Source organism: Felis catus, chromosome A3 (assembly GCF_018350175.1).
Source record: "Felis catus isolate Fca126 chromosome A3, F.catus_Fca126_mat1.0, whole genome shotgun sequence".
In the NCBI taxonomy this organism is placed as follows: domain Eukaryota; kingdom Metazoa; phylum Chordata; class Mammalia; order Carnivora; family Felidae; genus Felis; species Felis catus.
Window position 1 is genome coordinate 41,739,276 of NC_058370.1, and position 19,203 is coordinate 41,758,478.

Consider the following 19,203-nt stretch of genomic DNA (forward strand, 5'->3'; position numbering starts at 1 on the left):
AAATGAAAATGAGTCACTTTTCAGAAACAGCTTTTCTCTCTCATTCTCTGTATATAGTTGCATATTAGAAAGAGCATCCATTTTTTAAGCATTATTTTTAATTACAATGGATTAGCAATTTAAAATGTTTTCTTTGCTCTGTGACTATGATTAGAAATTAGACATTCTTCTGGGTGCTGGCATTCAGGCTTGAAAAGAACATATCTGACCTGAAGGAAAACAAACAAAGCACGAATGTATTGTAAAAGCAGGGTTAAAGGAAACTTCTAAATGATAAGCATGTCTACTCCATGCAGCTTAATCACTGATGAATATATAAAATAGAGAATCTCTACCTTAGACAGATGGGTCCTTTTATAGGGAAAAGACTGCCAGAGAGGTGAGAGACAAAGAGAGAGAGCACAGACATCAATTAAGAAAAGAATTAACTGGGGGAAACATCAGGAAAAAAGCAGTAAGGTACTTAACAGCCAATAGCCATGCACACATTGAAGTCTCTTTTTATAAATATCGTATTTCCCAAAAATTGCTTGAAGCAAAGACTCCAGGGAGTTAGATGTGTTATGTTTGCAATGTTCCCATCATGACAGCACTAATAATAACTGAGTACCAATAATAATTCTGACAGTAGTCAAATTCATATTTTTACTACTTTGTAGATGGTTATAGCGCAGGGAAGTCCACCAAGATCTTCCTATGACTAGTAGTTCTAGGATACAGAAATTACTGGGGGCTACGTAGATTGTAGACAGATTTACCACAGCGTTACCAGAATAAAGGGGGCTAGTCACTGGGAATTTTAAAACAATTTGCTAATCCATTGATAACAAAAGTTGATCCTCCTCAAATACAAGTCTTAATGACTACAAGATTTCACAGTGTGAAATCTTATGAAACAGTGTGAACTGTAGTTCTTAAACTTCTACATTTTCCTGCTGTGGTAAATGGCAGTTAGAGCTAAAAAGTTCAACTCTGGAAAAATTCATCACAAACTTTCCCATATGACATGCAAATCCAGGCTGGCAAAAGTAACCTTTACAATGAGCTAACAAACATTCCAAATAGATGTGTTACCTATTCATTTGAGCGAACATTGAGAGTAAGATGCCTGGTGTCTTTTATAAGCAGAACTAAGTGCTGTGCTAGGTCGTTTACCCACGTTAGCTTACTTTGTCTTCCCAGCAAACCCTAAAGTTAGCAAAGTCTCTCCATCTTACAGATAAGGAACCCAGAGCTCAGGTATGTGAAACAACTTGTCCAAGGTCATGATGGTGAGATGTGGAAGAGCCAGGATTTGAACCCATGACAGCCTACTCCCCAAACAGCCTCCCTCAATTCATGAGCAACGCTCCAATTCGTGATAGACAATAAAAGATTTAAACCTTCCCTGAAACTTGTCATTTAGGGTTATACATATCCTCCCATCAAATGAAAATAATCTGTAGACTGTAGGCATTGCCATCCATGAGAAATCAATCACATAAATATATACGAAGGGTATTTGCAAGTCCCCAAGCTCAGCACATACGCTATTATACTAAGTAGGGATAAGGTTTCATTAAAGTTAATATGTGACTGTTCTCTGTTATACAACAATAAACAGAACCTTGAAAATGTTTCCTAGTAGGTATTTTTTAGACTTCAGTACAGTTTAGCTTTCCTAGAAATATTTACATGGTCAAAAAGAATCATTAGATTAAACACTTTCAAAACCAGAGAATTCCCCTAATGGAACTGCCTTTAATCTCTAGTTTTACTTTCTATGAACAGCCCAGTGTAACCAACAGTAGACACTGCTCTGACAATGTCACAGGCATGTGGTCCGAAACCAAATGCTCCCCTGAGAGTTGGGAGACCTGGGTTTGAATGAAATCCTCTCACCTGAGGACTGTGTACCAGGGGCAGGTGCTGGGCTAGGCTCTTAGCTGGCAATACCCTTCCTCTGTTCTCCCAACCCTGCCAGGGTGACATGCTTCTCATCCCCATTTTACAGAACAAAAAACTGAGGCTTAGAAAAGTTAAGTAGCAGAGGGAGAACTTGAATCCAAGTTGGATACACTAAAACCTGGGCTACTGACCACTGCAATTGTTGCTACTGAGCTGTGTCATCTCAAGAGGTCATAAAATGTGAGTTTTAATATCTTCATCTCTAACATGATGCTCTGAGCACCTACTTTTTTTTTTTTTTTTTTTTTTTTTTTTTTTTTTTAATTGAGCATGGTGCCAGGCACAGGGTGGGGGCACATGAGACATAACAGCCTGTATCAGTGATGTGGTCCCTGCCTCCACAAGACTCCCAGTCTGTGACAGTCAAATAAACACAAGTGAACACCCAACGGGTTGCAAGCCAGGAAGGACACAGTGTTATAACATACAAGAGCAGGGTACTGATCCCAGAATTTGGTAGTACCTAGAATCAAGGCAAGCTTCCTGAGGAAACTTATACCGAAGCTGTGCCATTCTTCCTCATTCATGATATAGAAATTCAAGAGAAGGTCAATAAAACCACATCTTGGCTTGCTGTGGGGGAAGCGGCAAGACCCAAAGCCTAATAGGACAACAAGAAGGCACATGGTGAAGGGCCTTGGAAAGTAAATATTAAGGACTCTGAACTTGATCCTAAAGATGGTGGCAGAAAAGTCCCATGTGATAAGAAAGAAAGAGTTGGGGCGCTGGGGTGGCTTAGTCAGTTAAGCGTCAGACTTCAGCTCGGGTCGTGACCTTGTGGTTTGTGAGTTAGAGCCCCACACTGGGCTCTGTGCTGAGAGCTCAGAGCCTGGAGCCTGCTTCAGATTCTGTGTGTCTCCCTCTCTCTCTGCCCCTCTTCTACTCATTCTCTCTCTCTCTCTCTCTCTCTCTCTCTCTCTCTCTCTCAAAAATAAACATTAAAGAAAGGAAGAGTCAAAGATGCCCTTCAGGTTTCTGACCGGATTACACAGGAGGTGGGAAAGCAAGAGCTAAAAGGTCTCCAGGTTTGAACACAAATTCTAGGGACTGTGAGACCACGTATGAGCCATTTAATAATATGTATTGGAATCCACTGAGATGGAGAAGTGCACTGGAGACAGACCAGTGGGGGAGGCAGAAGTCGTAATGGCAGCCACACTAGTGCTAGTACTCATGGTGGCCAAGATGAGGGCAGCAGCCACCGTCCCCTGAAGATTCACTCTACGCCCGGTTCTGAGGACTTCGCATTTAACTCTCGCAATGGCCCTGTGAGGTAGGTGCCGTCATTATCCCATTTGACATGTGAGGGACGGTCATATCACTAGTAAATGGCAGAATCAATCCTGACGCCAGAGCTCACAATTTTCACCTCTTCTCCGTCCTGCCTTCGAGAAGGTAAGCCCAATTTCATACATTTGTGGAAGCTAATGACTCCAGAAAGTTCTACTAAATGAGATGTCCAGCAGGCAGGGAGATGCATACAAAGGTCTGGCTCTCGGGCCATTGTCAAGGACGGAGATACAGACTTGGGATTCACCGGCATCTAGACTGCAACTGAAACCACAAAAGCGGATAAGGTTACCCAGGATGTATGTATGGAATGAGAATAAAGGAGCTTAGTGACAAATCTGGAAGACCACGGATACTGCAGTGACTGGCAGAGAACGAGGCTAAGGAGCAGTTAAAGACACAGAGAGAAGGTTAGGAAAGAGTGGGCACAGGAAAGCAAAGGGAAGGGAGAAAAGTAGTACGAAATGCTCCAGTAAAGTCAAGTAAGATAGGGCCCAAGGAGAACTCACTGAACTTAGCAACATGGAGGTCACTGGCAAACTTGGAGTGAGCTTTTCTGGGTTTGGAGCCAGACTGCAGTGGACTGGGACTGAATGGGAGGAGAGCAGAGGCCGAACAATAGAGAGTGTTCTCGGTAATGTTAGTTATGAAGGGGAAGTGGTAGTTTTAGGAGAATGGGTCCTCATTTTAAAAGCTGGAAGAGACTTGTGCGTATTTAAACCCTGGTATAAACCAGCCAGAAGAGACAGAGTGTAAACAAATTGGGGATAGAGGCCCCTAAGCTGGAATTGGAAGGAAAGGACAGAACGATGGCTAAGAACATGGGCTTTGGAATTAGTCTACCCCAGATCAAATCCTGGCTCCTATAAGACCATGGGACAATTTCTCTCTAAGCCTTAATTTCCTCATCTGGAACTACACTCGAGAATAAGCTTAGTCCTTGCTGAGTGGAGGACCCAATGGAAGTATATAATGAGCACTTAGCAGTTAACAAATATTAGCTATGAATCCTACAGCATCCATAGTACAGGTAGGAGAAGACAAAGAGCAATTCAGCCATTGAGACAGGAAGGATGGAGGAAAAGACAAAAGCAAAGCAGACATGGGCTTTGGTGGTGGTGTTTCTTAGGACTTCTGTATTCTCTGTGAGGTCAGAAGCAAGGTCCTCTGCTAAGAATAAGGAGGAAGGTGGCAGGGCTAGAGACATAAAGAACATGAAGATTACTAGTAATACCTGAAAAGGCCAATGGACAAGAGAACTGATAAGGACAACAAACTAAAAGGGGATGGGTGGGTGGGCATCACTCAAGCCTAGGGATCATTAATTTACAGAGGTGCCCATCTCTGTGTTGACATGGCTTTCTCGCATAGCATTGGGCTGAGATATCAGATACAGGCTCAGGGCAGGGAGAAAATTCAATGGAACCAGGTGGGTCTCCAACAAGTGAAAGAACCAAAGGACCATCTGAGGACTTGGGAAGAGGACAGCTCAAGTGTTGGGGATGAAAACTTGACTGGACAGAGAAGTAAGTGGAGATGCAGCAAGTCTTCTTACAGGTGAAATGAAGAAATCTAAGACGTCTCCAGGCTGAAGAAGTAAATATGCTTACTTAACCATAAGTATCCATACGGAATCACCCAAGATAACAGCAGGACTGAAAAAGATGGTGAAGCTTAGAAAGTAAGTTTAGATGACAACAGTAAGGAGGGGCAAAGGCTGGGAGAGGCAGGTGCCATAAGTGAACACATCAGAGCTCTGTGGGGCAGGGGAAGGGTGGTCTGAGGGCAGCTTCAGGGGAACCGGAGTCTCTGGGCTGATGAGAACCCTGGCTCCTCCTTGGTAGAAGTTCTCATTTCAGATTGTGATAAGGAAAGGAAAAGAACTTGGACGAACGGAAGCTGTCAACTTTAGATGTAATGAGGCTGTCTGACCCCTCCTGAAGAGAGGCATCTAATGATATGTAATGTTCTGAGTTAAGAAGTCAGGGAAAGATTCCCATTTGAATTCATAAGGAAGAAGTATGGATTCATTCCTGTGGTCTCTTTCTAAAATGGGAAAAAAAGTTTGACTGCTTTCTACTAAAAGCAATGCCCTTGATAACAAATGACCCTTCCTTCCTAAAATATAAGAGTTAAAAAAAAACAAAAACAAAACATAAAGATGCTCAGTCTTAACTTGAAACCAAGTCCCAACCATTCTGAGAGTCATAATTACAAAGTCAAGAACTATATTTCAAAATACGAGGTGAATTAGCTATTGCTGGTACTGTATGACTTCCATTAAATATTACATATTTACTAATCATACTTTAAAATGCACCTCTTTCCTTAATCAATGATAATTATTTCAAATAGCAAACCTCAAGAGATTGTGAAAGATAAACGTGAATGTGTTAATATCAGGGAAAGAATATCAACTATAATTGTATTTTAATGCGGCTTCATTTTAAATAATTGTAATTCACTATCTTATTTTACTGGAATTATCTTGGCCCCAAATGCTAATTTCCTAAATGTTACAATTAAAAGGAAAACCACAAAAGGATGTAATTTTTGCAGCTGTTTTTAGCATTTTAAAATGACATTTGGAAGTACACATACTGCGTTAGGTCCAACAAAAAAAGCAGCATACAATCTATTTTTATGAGAAAGGGCTTTTTTTTTTTTTGCATTAAAAAGACATCTAGCATTTTTAGGTATAATTGCACATCTTGCAATTTATATTCCTGTTATCATCGGCAGTGAAAAAGCAAGGGGGTGGGAATTTCTCAGTTCACACCATGACATTGAAAGTGAGACTGTGATTATCAAAAAAAAGAAAGAAAAAGAAAAATTTAAATGAACTGAAGGCATAAATATCCGAGTCCTTATGTTATGCCAGGGGTGATTAGTTTTGTGTCTTTGATGTTGTTTCACTTTCAAAAAGGAGGCAAACAGCTACTCAAGTGCAGCCAACACTTGTACTGGCAGCTGTGGTGGGGGGCAGATGTGGAGGGTAACTGAGGCTGAGCCCAGGCCCCAGCATGACTAGAAGGGAGTGACCTGACAACGGAGGTGAGCTGAAGGCAAGGTAGTCCCCCATATGGACATTCTCCATAAGTACGTGAACAGGTGAGGGGAAAAAAAATTCTTAGGCCATGGGTAAGCCAGAATTTTCCCCACGTGATTTTTAGGTTCTCATAGGTTTGACCCCATGGGTGTGCCACCTGTGAGGACACACAGGGTCCTGCATTCACTGTCTACTGCCGTCATCTTGAGACTCTTCCTATTTGAACGAGAAGCCCCATGTTTACACTATGCACTGAACCCTGCAAATTATGTAGCTGGGTTCTGATCAAGCATACATCATTTCTTAAAGAACTCCTGGCCCATTGCCTGGGATGTACAGTGGTAGTCTGCAGTCCAGATTTTGGTAACGGCCAGGTGGAAAGCAGCTAGAAAAGACCAGAACTCCATGCAAGATGGCTCACTTGTCCCTGATCCTTCACAAGGGATTAGGTTTCAACAACAGTTCTGGTAACAGTGAGACCAGAATGGCTGACCTTCTTACCACCCTACCACTCTCAGGAACTTCCAGCCAGTTTCAAACCACCTCACTACAAAGGAACAAACTCCCAAAGAGATAGGGGTGGATCTTAAAGACTGAAGAGGAAGTTTGGATTCGGGTGCTGGAGTTGATGCAGGTTTTATCCAATAATCTTCCTGAGCAGAAACCAGAGACTACCCCAAGGAAGGCACAGGGAAATGCATGAAATAACCTGGCCATTCATCCAGACCCCGTCTCTTCATGGAAAGGCTCTGAGGTCTTTCCTATGTGCATCATTAGAGACTTTTATAAGGAAGCTAAAAGTAGGGGTGCCTGGGTGGCTCAGTCAGTTGAGTGTCCGACTTCAGTTCAGGTCATGATCTCACGGTTCCTGGGTTCCAGCCCACATCAGGCCCACATTGGGTTCTCTGCTGTCAGCATACAGCCCACTTCAAATCCTCTGTTCCCTTCTCTCTGCTCCTCCTCCACTCACAGGCACAGGTGCTCCAGCACACGCTCTCACTCTCTCTCAAAAATAAATAAATAAATAAAAAGAAAGCTAAGAATCGTTGCTTTGTAGACAGTAGAATTGCTACGCCACTCATCTCCATTTCCCTTTTTTCCTCCCAAGTCATTGTATAGCCTGTAATACAGTGACTTACATACAACTGCAATTCAAGGTGTATATATCAAAATGAGGGTCTCACAATGCAATTTAATCTAGGAGGCTGTGAAATTAAACCCCTTTTAGTTAGAAGTCAGAGTTTATAACACAAATATCCCTAGTACTCTGGGAATGGTTTTCTAATAAACTTTCAAATCCCTAGTCTAGAAAGTACTCAGAAAAGACTTTCAGGAGCCAGTCTTAAGCCTTTTGTATTGCAAATGGAAAGTGCCCAAAGAAACAAAGATTGTTTTTGAAAAAAAAAAAAAAGTAAAATTCGATACTAAAAGCATTTTAAGTGAGTTTTCTCCCCAGCCTATTTCTCATAACAGTGGTAAAACTCGCTCCAATAAACTCAGCCAGAACCAGATGTTAAACCCAGGAGACCTACCTGATCGAGCTGCAAGATCACATGTGGTTACGACTACATGGAGACTCAAGAGATTGTTCATTCAACTTGGCACACACCCTACACTCTGCTCCCCCCACTATTTTATAGGCCAAGAGACTGAGGCCCAGAGAGTAGTAGAGGGAGGTCCAAGGTGACCTCTTCTTTAGAGGAGCCAAGAGTAAAGCTCACCTCCTCCTACGCCTCCTCCATTCTCACTTTAACACTGCAATTCCACCTTACCTCCTCAATTGAACTAGGGTAACTTTTACCCCAGAAACAGCCTCCCAGAAGTTGACAATGGTTTATCATTCCAAAACGCACCTCTCCCTGTTGGATCCAGAATAGTGTACCTCAGGTGATTTTCCTGCCACCTGATTCAGCCATGAATGCCACATCACCAATAAATGTGAATCAACACCTAACATGTACAAGGGCAATGCTGAATAGATAAAGTGCCTTTGCATCTTAAGAGTAGATTATAAGTGAAATAAAATGTGCATGCATATCAATCACAGCACATGATGAACCCGAGAAAGTTCCATTTTTAACAGGAGATGGGTTGGAGGGAGAGCATTTATAGCTGCAGGGACGAGAGGATGCCTAGCAGAGGAACTGCTGTCAAGTTGGGCCTTGACAGATGGACAGAATAACAATGGGCATAGTGTGGTGAGTGGGGGGAAATCTAGTTGAAGAAAAACAGGAGAAGAAAGACAAAAGATGCAAGCAAAGGAAGCAGTAAAGGGCATACCTGGCTATTGCTCAGAACAAATAAAGGAGTGATGAGAAGAAATAAAACCCAAAAGGTAGACCGTGGACAGAAGGTCAAAAGTTAAGCTGACACTCTGAGGAGCGCCTCCGTGGGCAACCTTTCCTCCCACCCCTGTGTAGTCCTCTACCCAAGACACTGGGTACAAAAAACAGGAACCAGTAGTTCACACAGCCAATAATTCATCTGTTCAATATGGCGTCCATGTGCCAGGGCACTGGCACTATGGGTTCAGCAAAGGGAACTAAGTCCCTGCCATTATAAACCCTCCATTCTAGTGAGTAGGACAGCTAACTAACAATGAGTATGTTATGCGATAAGGGTTATGAAAAAAAAAATGAAGACCAGAGAGAGGGTACAAAGAGAAGGTGACATTTAGGAGAGAGCTAAGTGGAAGAAGTAACCATGAGGATGTATCTGGTGCCAACACGAGTGGGAAGCCAGGCCAATGACCAGGAGACAACGTGTGTGGCATGCTGGGAGCACAGCAAGACCAGCATGGCAAGAGCATATGGAACCGGGAGATAGTGACGGTATGAGAGCAACTGTGGCCCAAGAGGGAGCCAGAGCCAAAACCACCAAAACCACACAGAGCCTTACAGATCAGAGGGCAGACAGAGCCCTGTCCACCAGGGTTCCTTAAGGAAAGAGACCCGCCTTAATTGACTGTGTATCCTGAGGGCTTTCTGTGAGGCAAATAGTAGGCATTCAACCAATGGCTGCTATGAGTAGTGCTTTGAAGTCAGGTACAAGAGGCTCAGAGCCAGACCCCAATGACATAGCCATAGAATCCCTGGACGAGGAATACTGACGGTGTCAGCCAATGCAGAGCTCCCTTTGCCATAAGAAGTAACAACTTTTGGTGCTTTCCACCCTTCTCAAGATGAAAGTTCACTAACTGTAGCAAATGTACAAATACAAGTAAGTAAAAACACTTACTGATACAATCCCCATGATCCATCCCGGCCTACAGCCTTTAGCCTCCACAGCCACACATAATACACACAAGAGGAGAGCCAACAACAGTTCATTTTGTAACCTTTTCTTCTTAATGAATACTTCCGACAAGTCCCCAGATCATTAACGATTACTGTCTAACATAGTTTAATATCATGCAATTCGATAATACAGATGCACCATGATTAATGTAAGCAGTTACATGCTGGAGAGGTACATGATAGTGGACACAGAAAACGGTGTGGTGCCATCTACACTGGGTCGTCCAGGAAGGGGTTCGTTTCAGAAAAGCTGTGCCTGTTTCTGAGCAGAGGGAAGAGAGAGAGCACAGAGGGAAGTTTGAAGATGTGAGAAAGACTTAAAATGCACCACAGCTCGTCTCCCTTCACTGAAGTGAAGGGCTTTAGTGTTACAGATCTGCGTTACACATTTGTACTTCTTTGATATCACCCACTGAAAGACAAAATGCTACCACACCGAACAAGCAATGCTTGCACTGCGTGCCTCTGTCTCGGGCTGGGGGTGAGCAGTAGTCCTGGGAACACCTGCCGTACCTCCACCGGCCTGTGTGCCCACTCCCTGCTCTCTACTGTCATGCCTTTTATGGTCTGGGTGATCAACCATTCCTTTCCTTATTTCTCTCTCTGACACCTCTCTTCATTCCTCCCCTTGTTGCTTTAATGTAAGCAGTAGCTGCCATCAAATACAGAATTCAAGGGAGTGTGGATGTAGCTGACAAAAGAAAAAAAAAGTGGGAAAGATTTACATAAGTGGATTAATTGCAACAATTTATGGGGGGGGAGGGGTTCCAAAAGTCCTCTACGATTAAGCAAGAATTACAATTATGATATAAACAGAATGAAGACTTGTCTTCAATGGCATGAGGAAAAGTTCACAATAAAATGTTAAAAGAAAAAGCAGGATATAGAACTGTATATCTAGTTTGATCTCAATTTGTTTTTTTAAGTAATCATTATAATGCATAATTACAATATCTGATGTACAATTAAAACACATATACTATAAATCTAAGTAAATATTACAAACATAAACCAATCATTATTTTTTGGTGGGAGGATTGTGAATGCTTGTGATTACCTTATTCATTTCTGAATGTTTTCCTTTTTTGTAACAAGCATTTCCATTTATAATGAGACAAACTACCTGTTTCAATTTTTTTTCTTAATCTACCATGATTATAGCAACCATTTTACTTCCTTTTTGCTTCTGTGAATCTCTGGTTCATTTCCATTTTATCCAACGACAATGATGATTAACCTGACTAGATCATAAGGTATGGGAACTAAACGCGTAATGTCACTGATGTGGGCGCAGCTTCTCAAGGTTAGAATTATGGTCTGTGATAGAAGAAGGGGATGAAACTGCCTTGTCAGGGCACAACAATTCACACACACATTCTACCAACAATTATTTCTCAAACACCTACTTGGAGCAGGGACACAGTATCAAGAAAATCAGACCCTTTCACTTACTACTAAATATATAGACCAAGAGTAGACAGTTGACCAAGAGACACAATTACCAACTATTTCAAATGCTACCAAGGAAAGACAGAGGATGCTTTCAGTGAATAGCTAAGGAGATGAAATTCAAATGGAGGTTGGCAGGGCCTTTTTGAAGAAGCAACATTTAAATTGGGATCTTAGATAAGAGACTCTTGGATACTGAGAACAAACTGAGGGTTGACGGGGTCGGGGAGAGGGGAAAGTGGGTGATGGGCGGGGAGGAGGGCACTTGCTGGGATGAACACTGGGTGTTGTATAGAAACCAATTTGACAATAAATTATATTTTAAAATAATAATAAAAAAATTAAAAATAAATAAAAAATAAAATAAATTGGGATCTTAGAGACTATGTAGGATTCGGCCACACGAGGAACTGGTGGACACATGGATGAGTGCTCCAGAAGGAAACAGCATGTGCAAAAAGACCCAGAAGCAAGAATGGATACGTACAACTGGAACCCTTGACTGAACCAGCAAGAAGCTCTCATCAAATGAGTTAACAAATTATGGAGAGCTCGTGGCATGTATTCAAGTGAATACAACATGGATCTTCAAAGGCAAATCATGCTGCCATGTAGGACTAAGGAAATCTGCTATCTTCCATCCTTGCCCACAACTACCATTCACCATTTCACCAGGAAAAGTCTCATTTCCCCAGCTGACCTTTACAGTTCAGCTTTCAACTGTGCAATTATCAAATGAAGGAAGAGGAAATGCAGCCTGCTACTCAGACAATGCAAATCTAAGGTAACTGAATAAAGACAGATTGTTCTTTGAATTTACAGCTCATCTTTCTGCCTACTTTGAAAACAAAAAAACACAGGAAGCTCATCGCTTAAAGTGGTTCACAGTGGAATACCATTCAAGGACAAAAAAACAAAACAAAAAAGTCCCAAAAGTCAGTAATTAACACTAATCTCCATTAGTGGAAGGAAGAAGCCCACTTTCATCACATGGTCCCCAAGACTGTATCTTAACAAGCTATTTAAGGCACTCTAGAGCAACTGTAAAGTTAGTAAATGGTCCATAAAAGAGCAAGACAAATGAGACCAAAAACTGGAGAAGAAATCAGCCTTGCAGCGAAGCAAACTTTTGAGAAATGGCAAGGCCTGATAAAATAAACCAGCGGAGACAAACACAGTAAATAAACATCAACTAAAATGCAGGCTAACTACCAAATCAGCAGCAACATAAATATTGCCAAAAACATGCATAAAACTTCCATGCTCAAGGTCAGCAAGAAAAAAAAAAAAAAAAAAAAAAAAAAAAAGATAAAAGAATTGAGAATTGATAAAGTACCGGAAAGTAGAGAGAAGAGAGTAAGGTGGAGCTAGCAGGGCACTGTATTCACAGGCGATGTGACCTTCTCTCTCAGGAGATATAGTGGAGACCCTGGTCTCACCTGAAGATGCAAATCTCATCAAGAGTATATCCAGCCATTACCAGATTCTGTTTCGAAAGCCCCTTCCACACTGGTATGAATTAAGGGGGGAAAGTGAATTCAATTCACTTTGCTCACATTGATCAGATGTCTGTTAAGTTTCAGGTACGATGCTGGGCACTGAGTGAACAACACATTAGATTCTGTGACTGTTTTCTGGAAGCTTACAGTGATCCACAGTGAGGCTAAGGGTCAGTACAACAGGATGTAACCATATTATTGAGGTCTCCATACTTTCTCTCTAATGTGATGTATTTATTTTTTCAGCTGAAGGCAGGAAATGGGGAGGGAGGACATAAGGAAGAAATAGGAAAGGGGCTGCAGATGGGAAAGAAAATGAAACTACAACTGACCCTTGAACAATGCAGTCAAAAATCACACAGTTGAAAGTCCACATATAACTTTTCACTCCCCCAAAACTTAACTAATAGTCTACTGTTGACCAGAGGTCTTATTGGTATCATAAATTCAACTAACACATATTTTGAATCTTATATGTGTTATGTACAGTATTCTTATAATAAGCTAGAGAAAATATTAAGATCATAAGGAAGAAGAAATACATTCACAGTAGTGTACTGTATTTATTAAAAAAATTTACATGGGGAACCTGGGTGGTTCAGTTGGTTAAGCATCCAACTTCAGCTCAGGTCATGATCTCACAGCTCATGAGTTGGAGCCCTGCGTCAGACTCTGTGCTGATGGCTCGGAGCCTGGAGCCTGCTTCAGATTCTGTGTCTCCCTCTCTCTCTGCCCCTCCCCCATTCACATTCTCTCTCTTTATCTCTCGTAAATAAATAAAAATTAAAATAAAATTTTTAAGAGGAAAAAAATAAAAAATCTGCATACAAATGGATGTGTGCTGTTTGAAGAACAACCCATATTGTTTAAGGATCAACTGTACTTTTTTTCCATACGATTGTTGTCAGCCAGTGAGACGTCCTCACTGCCATCTTGGTGCCTCCGGCTTTTTGATACAAATCCCAGAATTCTTCATTCAGAATCTACTTCCTTCCAGCTTTACGTTCTAATTTGTCATCCCTACTTTTGACTTGAAAGGGCCAGGAAGGCTGGAGCTAAGTACATATAGCATTCTAGTACAGCATGAAGCTCCACACAGGACAAACTAGGTCCTTGATGAATCCTTGGTGATGATTAGGATGCCCAGGACATGCTTCCAGAGAGAGCCACCGTTAGCAGGATTCCCCAGAATCTAGTTCCTATGAAGACAGCTTACAGCTACACTCAAGAAGGTGTATTCATATTGGTATTCTATACTTCAAGAGGATCTCTTTCTAGTTTGTATGCAATTGGAAACTCTCCTACAGTACTGGTAGAAAAGGGTGGTGATGTGTGCAACCATTCTATAGAGCAATTTGTCAACACTTATCAAGGGCCTTAAAACTATTTACATTTCCAGAGGCACCCAGGTGGCTCAGCCAGTTGAGCGTCCAACTCTTGAATTCAGCTCAGGTCATGATCCCAGAGTCGTGGGATTGAGCCACACGTCAGGCTCTGTGCAAAGCATGGAACCTGCCTGAGATTCTCTCTCTCCCTCTGCCCTTCTCCACAACACTCTCTCCCTCTTTCTCTAAAATAAAAAATAAGCAATAAAAAATGAAATGAAATGAAATGAAATGAAATGAAATGAAATGAAATGAAATGAAATGAAATAAAAGTAAGAAACCAATAAACAAACAAACAAAAAAAAACTATTTACATTTCTGGTCTACTAATTCCATCTCTACTTTTTTTCCCCCTGTGGAAGTAATCATGGAGAAACAAAAAGATTTAGCTGCTACATATATGTTCACCCCAATTGCTTGTGATAACTTAACACTAGACAAAATGCCTACCAACAGACAAGAAGTAAGGCACAGAATACCCAAGGAATGCAATATCACGTGGTCATTAAAATAATGCAGGAAAATATTTATGAAAAGAAAAGGTGAGTAAGTGCAAAAACTCTTCATGAACCCGTCCTGGTTAAAAACACATATAAATAATATATAAGTGTGTGTGTATAAAAGAGTATCCACATACATACACACACAAAGACAGAAATGGCTACACAGTGGAACAGCCAGGGGTAGAGACGAATATGCAGCGGCATGTTGACTATGCAGTAAGTTCTTTTTTGCTTGTTTATAATTTCTAAGTTTTCCATAATGAACATGTTAAAACGTTAGACTGAAAATAATTTTCACTCATCTGTCTCCATTCCTTGATTGCTGATGACTTCAGACCATCCCCACTTAAGAGCCTTCCCAGCTACCGAGGTCTGCGGCAGCCCTGATGCCAGCCAAACCCCAGCTCGCAATGCCACACTCCATGAAGCTCCTTGGATGGCTTACCAAATACATGCCTGATTTTTGATTTGGATATTTTTTGGTCCAAATGGATTTGAAAGCCAGATGTTTCTCGTCTTCAGAATTCAATTATTCAAATATACCCATGTAAATCAACTCACCACTGGTTATTGCTTAAAGGATGCTAATGCACAAGTGAAAATCTCTTTATTTTCGAGACTGAAATGAATTTGGAATGTATATAATTTTGCTTAGAGCACTTTTGAGAAGCTGTGAAAGCTTCCACATCCTGCCAAATTAGCTGTCTGTTTGCAGTCTCAGAGCAAGACAGAGGATGCCTAAGCAGTGGGCTTGGTTGCTTCATAAAGACTGTGCCGGTTACGGAGGAATCTTTCCCCCGCAGCGAAATTACTTCCTGGCAAAGACCCTCGCTGGGCACTACTCCAAAGTGGAACTAACTCCCAAAGGAAGTCACCGGGCTGCTTTGCCTCATCCAAAATTTCTCTGGCACCAAGTACCACGCATGTGTGTATACAAATCTTAGTTTCCAGGGAGCTTGAGATGTAGGCCAGGAGTAAGTTCCAAAACTCTGCTAGAAATGATATACCCAACTTTATGTGCCCAATTTGACTGATTAAACGTTCTTGGGGAGTAAAGACTTCACTTTCAAAAACTCCAAATCTTACTATGATTTAGAGCATGAGGTTTTTTTTAGACATGGGTGATGTGGAGAATCAGTAGGTTACCTGCTGAACAAAGGAAAAAGAACCGGTTGCTTTGTTGCTTTAGAGAAATAAGTTGGATCTCAACTGCATACGATAATTTGTAAACTGGACATACTTCTTTCAGAGAGCTTTGCTGTAGGAGGAACTGAGTATTCAGCGGTAATTTTCAGTCTACTGCAAAAAAAAAAACAAAACCAAAAACTCAGGTCTATACGATACCAAAGAAACCAAGAGATATGGTCACTTGTAACAGTTAAGAAAGCCACAAAAAAGTATGCCTGCACGAGTGAAAAACTCAAAAGGCAGGGGCCAGCTAAAAAGTGGAGATACTAAAAAGGGCACAGGACCCATCTGAAGCACGAGGCATCTGAAGACCTATGAACAGACACATCCTTTGTGCTGGGAGCACATCTGCGGGCCAAAACCTACCGCTCAATGAACATTTGTTAAGAGCCCACTATGTGGGAGCTTCTGGAGATTAAAAATGAGTAAGGAATGGTCTCTGTCCACAAGAAGCCTAGTGGGAAAGCAGACATAAACATCAATTAAATGAATTTGGAAAAGGCTCTGCTAAAAATATGCACAAAATGCCTGCAAGAGAATAAAGAGAAAGCATTTAGCTCAAATCGGAGACACACAGACTGCTTCTTGAGGAGACAATTCTGACACTCGGGCTTGAAAGATGAAGAGGACTGGCCAAGACAAAGAGTGGGACGGTTTTATGGATAGGTTTTATAGAGAGGCCTGACCTGGAGAGAGCTGTGAAAGATCTGTTTTGTCCACTTAAACCAAGGCATAAAGTTGGAGGTAGAAAGTGACAGAAGACAATGTTGGAGAACAGAATCATGAATGATTGTGCTGGAGCTTGGAAGTCACTACATGGGCACCGAGGGGCCAAATCAAATGCTGGGAAGAATAGGGGTCTTAGAGAAAGAAGTCACCACAAAGGGCTAAGGAGGTGTGACTTAAGGTTGGGACAGTCTTCCCAATGAGGCAGGTCAATGAGTCTGTCCTGTGCCACTGCAAAGAGGAAGTCAGGAATCACCTTCAGGGCCATGACAGTCACCTTAATGACATTTGCCAGTCCTCAGGTATTAATCACACTGGCCATTTACTTTATTTTTTTTTTAACTGAGGTATAATTGATATATATTAGTTTCAGGTGAACACAGCGATTCTATATTTGTAGATGTTGCAAAATGATCACCATGATAAGTCTAGTTACCATCCATCACCATAGACAGTTACAAAAATTTTCTTCTTATGATGAGAACCTTTAAGATTTACTCTCTTAGAAACTTTCAAATGTGCCATATAATAACATTAACTATAGTCACCATGCTGTACATTACTACACATTATATTACTTATTTACTTACTGGGAGTATGTACTTTTTTACCACCTGCATCCACTTGCCCTCCTCCCCTCTGGCAACCACCAATCTGTTCTCGGTATCTATGAGCTTAGTTCTTTTGTTTTGGCCGATCCGTTTCTTTAGATTCTACACGTAAGTGAAATCATATATATTTGTCTTTCTCTTTCTGACTTATTTCACTTAGCATAATGCCCTCAAGGTCCATCCATGTTGTCACAAAAGCAGGATTTCCTTCTCTTTTTTTATGGCTGAGTAGTATATCTAGAGAAGAGATGAGGCAAATATGAGGTAGGGGATACCAACCTCTACACTAATCACCAGGGCTTGGCCACCTGCTGATCAGAGAATTCTGTGACAAGGATCCCCTTCAATGAGATGCAGCATATTGAGGGGCGGGGTCTGGGCTCAACTGCACAGCTTTCCTTAATTTAAAGACATCCCAGGAATCCTAGCCTGGCAAGTGCAAGGACAATGCTACTGGTGTCCTGATGTCTGACAGGCTTTACGAGGGTCTTCCTTGTGCAATGAGTCATGCTCCAAGGTGACTGAGCCCCTCTCTGTCTTACTCACCCCAGCCCCAGTACAGGGCTGGACAAAAGACTGCCCTAAAACAGGAGCCAAAGGGATGAGGGGAAAGTGGTAGATGTTGTGAACATCTATTTTACTCAACAGGGGAAACCTCCTTCATCCTGTTGCTTGGTCAAGCCACAGAGACTCCAGCTTTGTCCAGGGGTATGCAGCGGCTGACAGAGTACTCAAATGCACAGTCACTTATGGGAGAAAGTTCAAGGCCTGGGGCTCAGTTTTTCAAGGTTGTACTCATTATTCTCCTGCCTCTTGACAACCTGCTCTTCCTTCCCTTGTATCTGTATTTCAGCCAGGTAGCATGCCACCCCCAACCAATTATTTAAGCCAGAAAACAGAAGTCAACATCTTTACTTCCCACATCCAATTAATCATCCAGGCTTCATGACTTCCTGCCCCAAATGGCTGTGGAGCCCACCCCTTCTTCTAGGTTCCTTTGACCACTGTCTCAGTGAAAGCCCTCACCTCTGCGTCCTTCCCGTAGCTTCCTTGGTGCCTCTGTTACTCAGCTGCCAGAGTGAATCTGTCAATGCAAAGATGATCACATCTCTCCTTGGCTAGAAAAACTTGGATTCCTACTATCAGTTAGGTTTTAAGGTACCCAATCTCAATGGGCTGGTTAAACTGAACGTGGCAGTGCTTGAGAGAGGTCATCAGGAAATCAATCTATGTTAGATTTATGTTCATCATTTGTTTACTGTATTTATTGGGGGAACTGAATTTTGAGATCTTCTTTCTTTCTATATTTCCAGACATCACTTTCCGGATAAAACATTCTTGAGAAAATGGAAGAGAAAAAAAAACTTTTTTAACAAAATACAAAGGAACATCACCCCCCCCCCCCCCATACCCATAGGATGGCTATTATTTAAAAAAAAAAAAAAAAAGAGCGGCACCTAAATGGCTTAGTCAGTTAAGCGTCCGACTCTTGGTTTCGGTTCAGGTCATGATCTCACCATTCATGGGATGGAGCCCACACTGTTCGTGCCCTGCTTGTGCCCTCTCTCTCTCTCTCTCTCTCTCAAAATAAATTAAAAAAAAAAAAAACTTTAAAAAGTAAAAAGAAAAAAAATTTTAACGAAAAAAGAAAAAAACAGAACAGAAAATAAGTGTTGGCCAGGATGTGGAGAATTTGGAACCCTTGTGCACCGTTGGTGGGAATGTAAAATGGTACAGATGCTGTGGAAAATGGGATGGCAGTTTCTCAAAAAACTAAAAACAGAATTACCACATCCCCAACAATTCCACTTCTGGGTATATACCCAAAAGAACTGAAAGCAGGGCCTGAAACAGATATTTGTATACCCGTGTTCATATCAGCATTATTCACAACAGCCAAAAGGTAGGAGCAACCCAAGTGTCCCTCAACAGGTGAGTGGATAAACAAGATGTGGTACATACATCCAATAGAATGTTATTCAGCCTTAAAAAGGAAGGAGGGAGTTCTGACACGTGCTACAACAGGGATGAACTTAGAAGACATTATGCTAAGTGAAATAAGCTAGTCTCAAAAAGCCAAATAATGCAGGAGTCTACTTACGTGAGGTACCCCAAGTAGTCAAACTTCCGAAACAGAAACTACAATGGTGATTGCCAGGGTTTGGGAGAAGGAGGGAATGGGCAGTTACTGTCTAATGGGCACAGAGTTTCAGTTTTATAAAATGGAGAGTTCTGGAGATGAGCTGCACAATAATGTGAA

At 41.7% G+C, this 19,203-nt stretch overlaps 1 protein-coding gene across 10 annotated transcripts in view; it reads right to left on the minus strand.

Annotated features, from left to right (window-relative positions):
• KIF16B (kinesin family member 16B) overlaps nucleotides 1-19,203 on the minus strand; it is a 288,745-nt gene that overhangs the window by 101,559 nt on the left and 167,983 nt on the right. For 7 of the 10 annotated variants that reach the window (XM_045053906.1, XM_045053901.1, XM_045053905.1 and 4 more), the window contains one exon: nucleotides 336-368. The exons of the other annotated variants lie outside the window; for them this stretch is intronic. In XM_045053906.1, coding sequence (XP_044909841.1) covers nucleotides 336-368 — 33 coding nt within the window. The remainder of the gene's footprint in view (nucleotides 1-335; nucleotides 369-19,203) is intronic. 10 annotated transcript variants of the gene reach the window in all.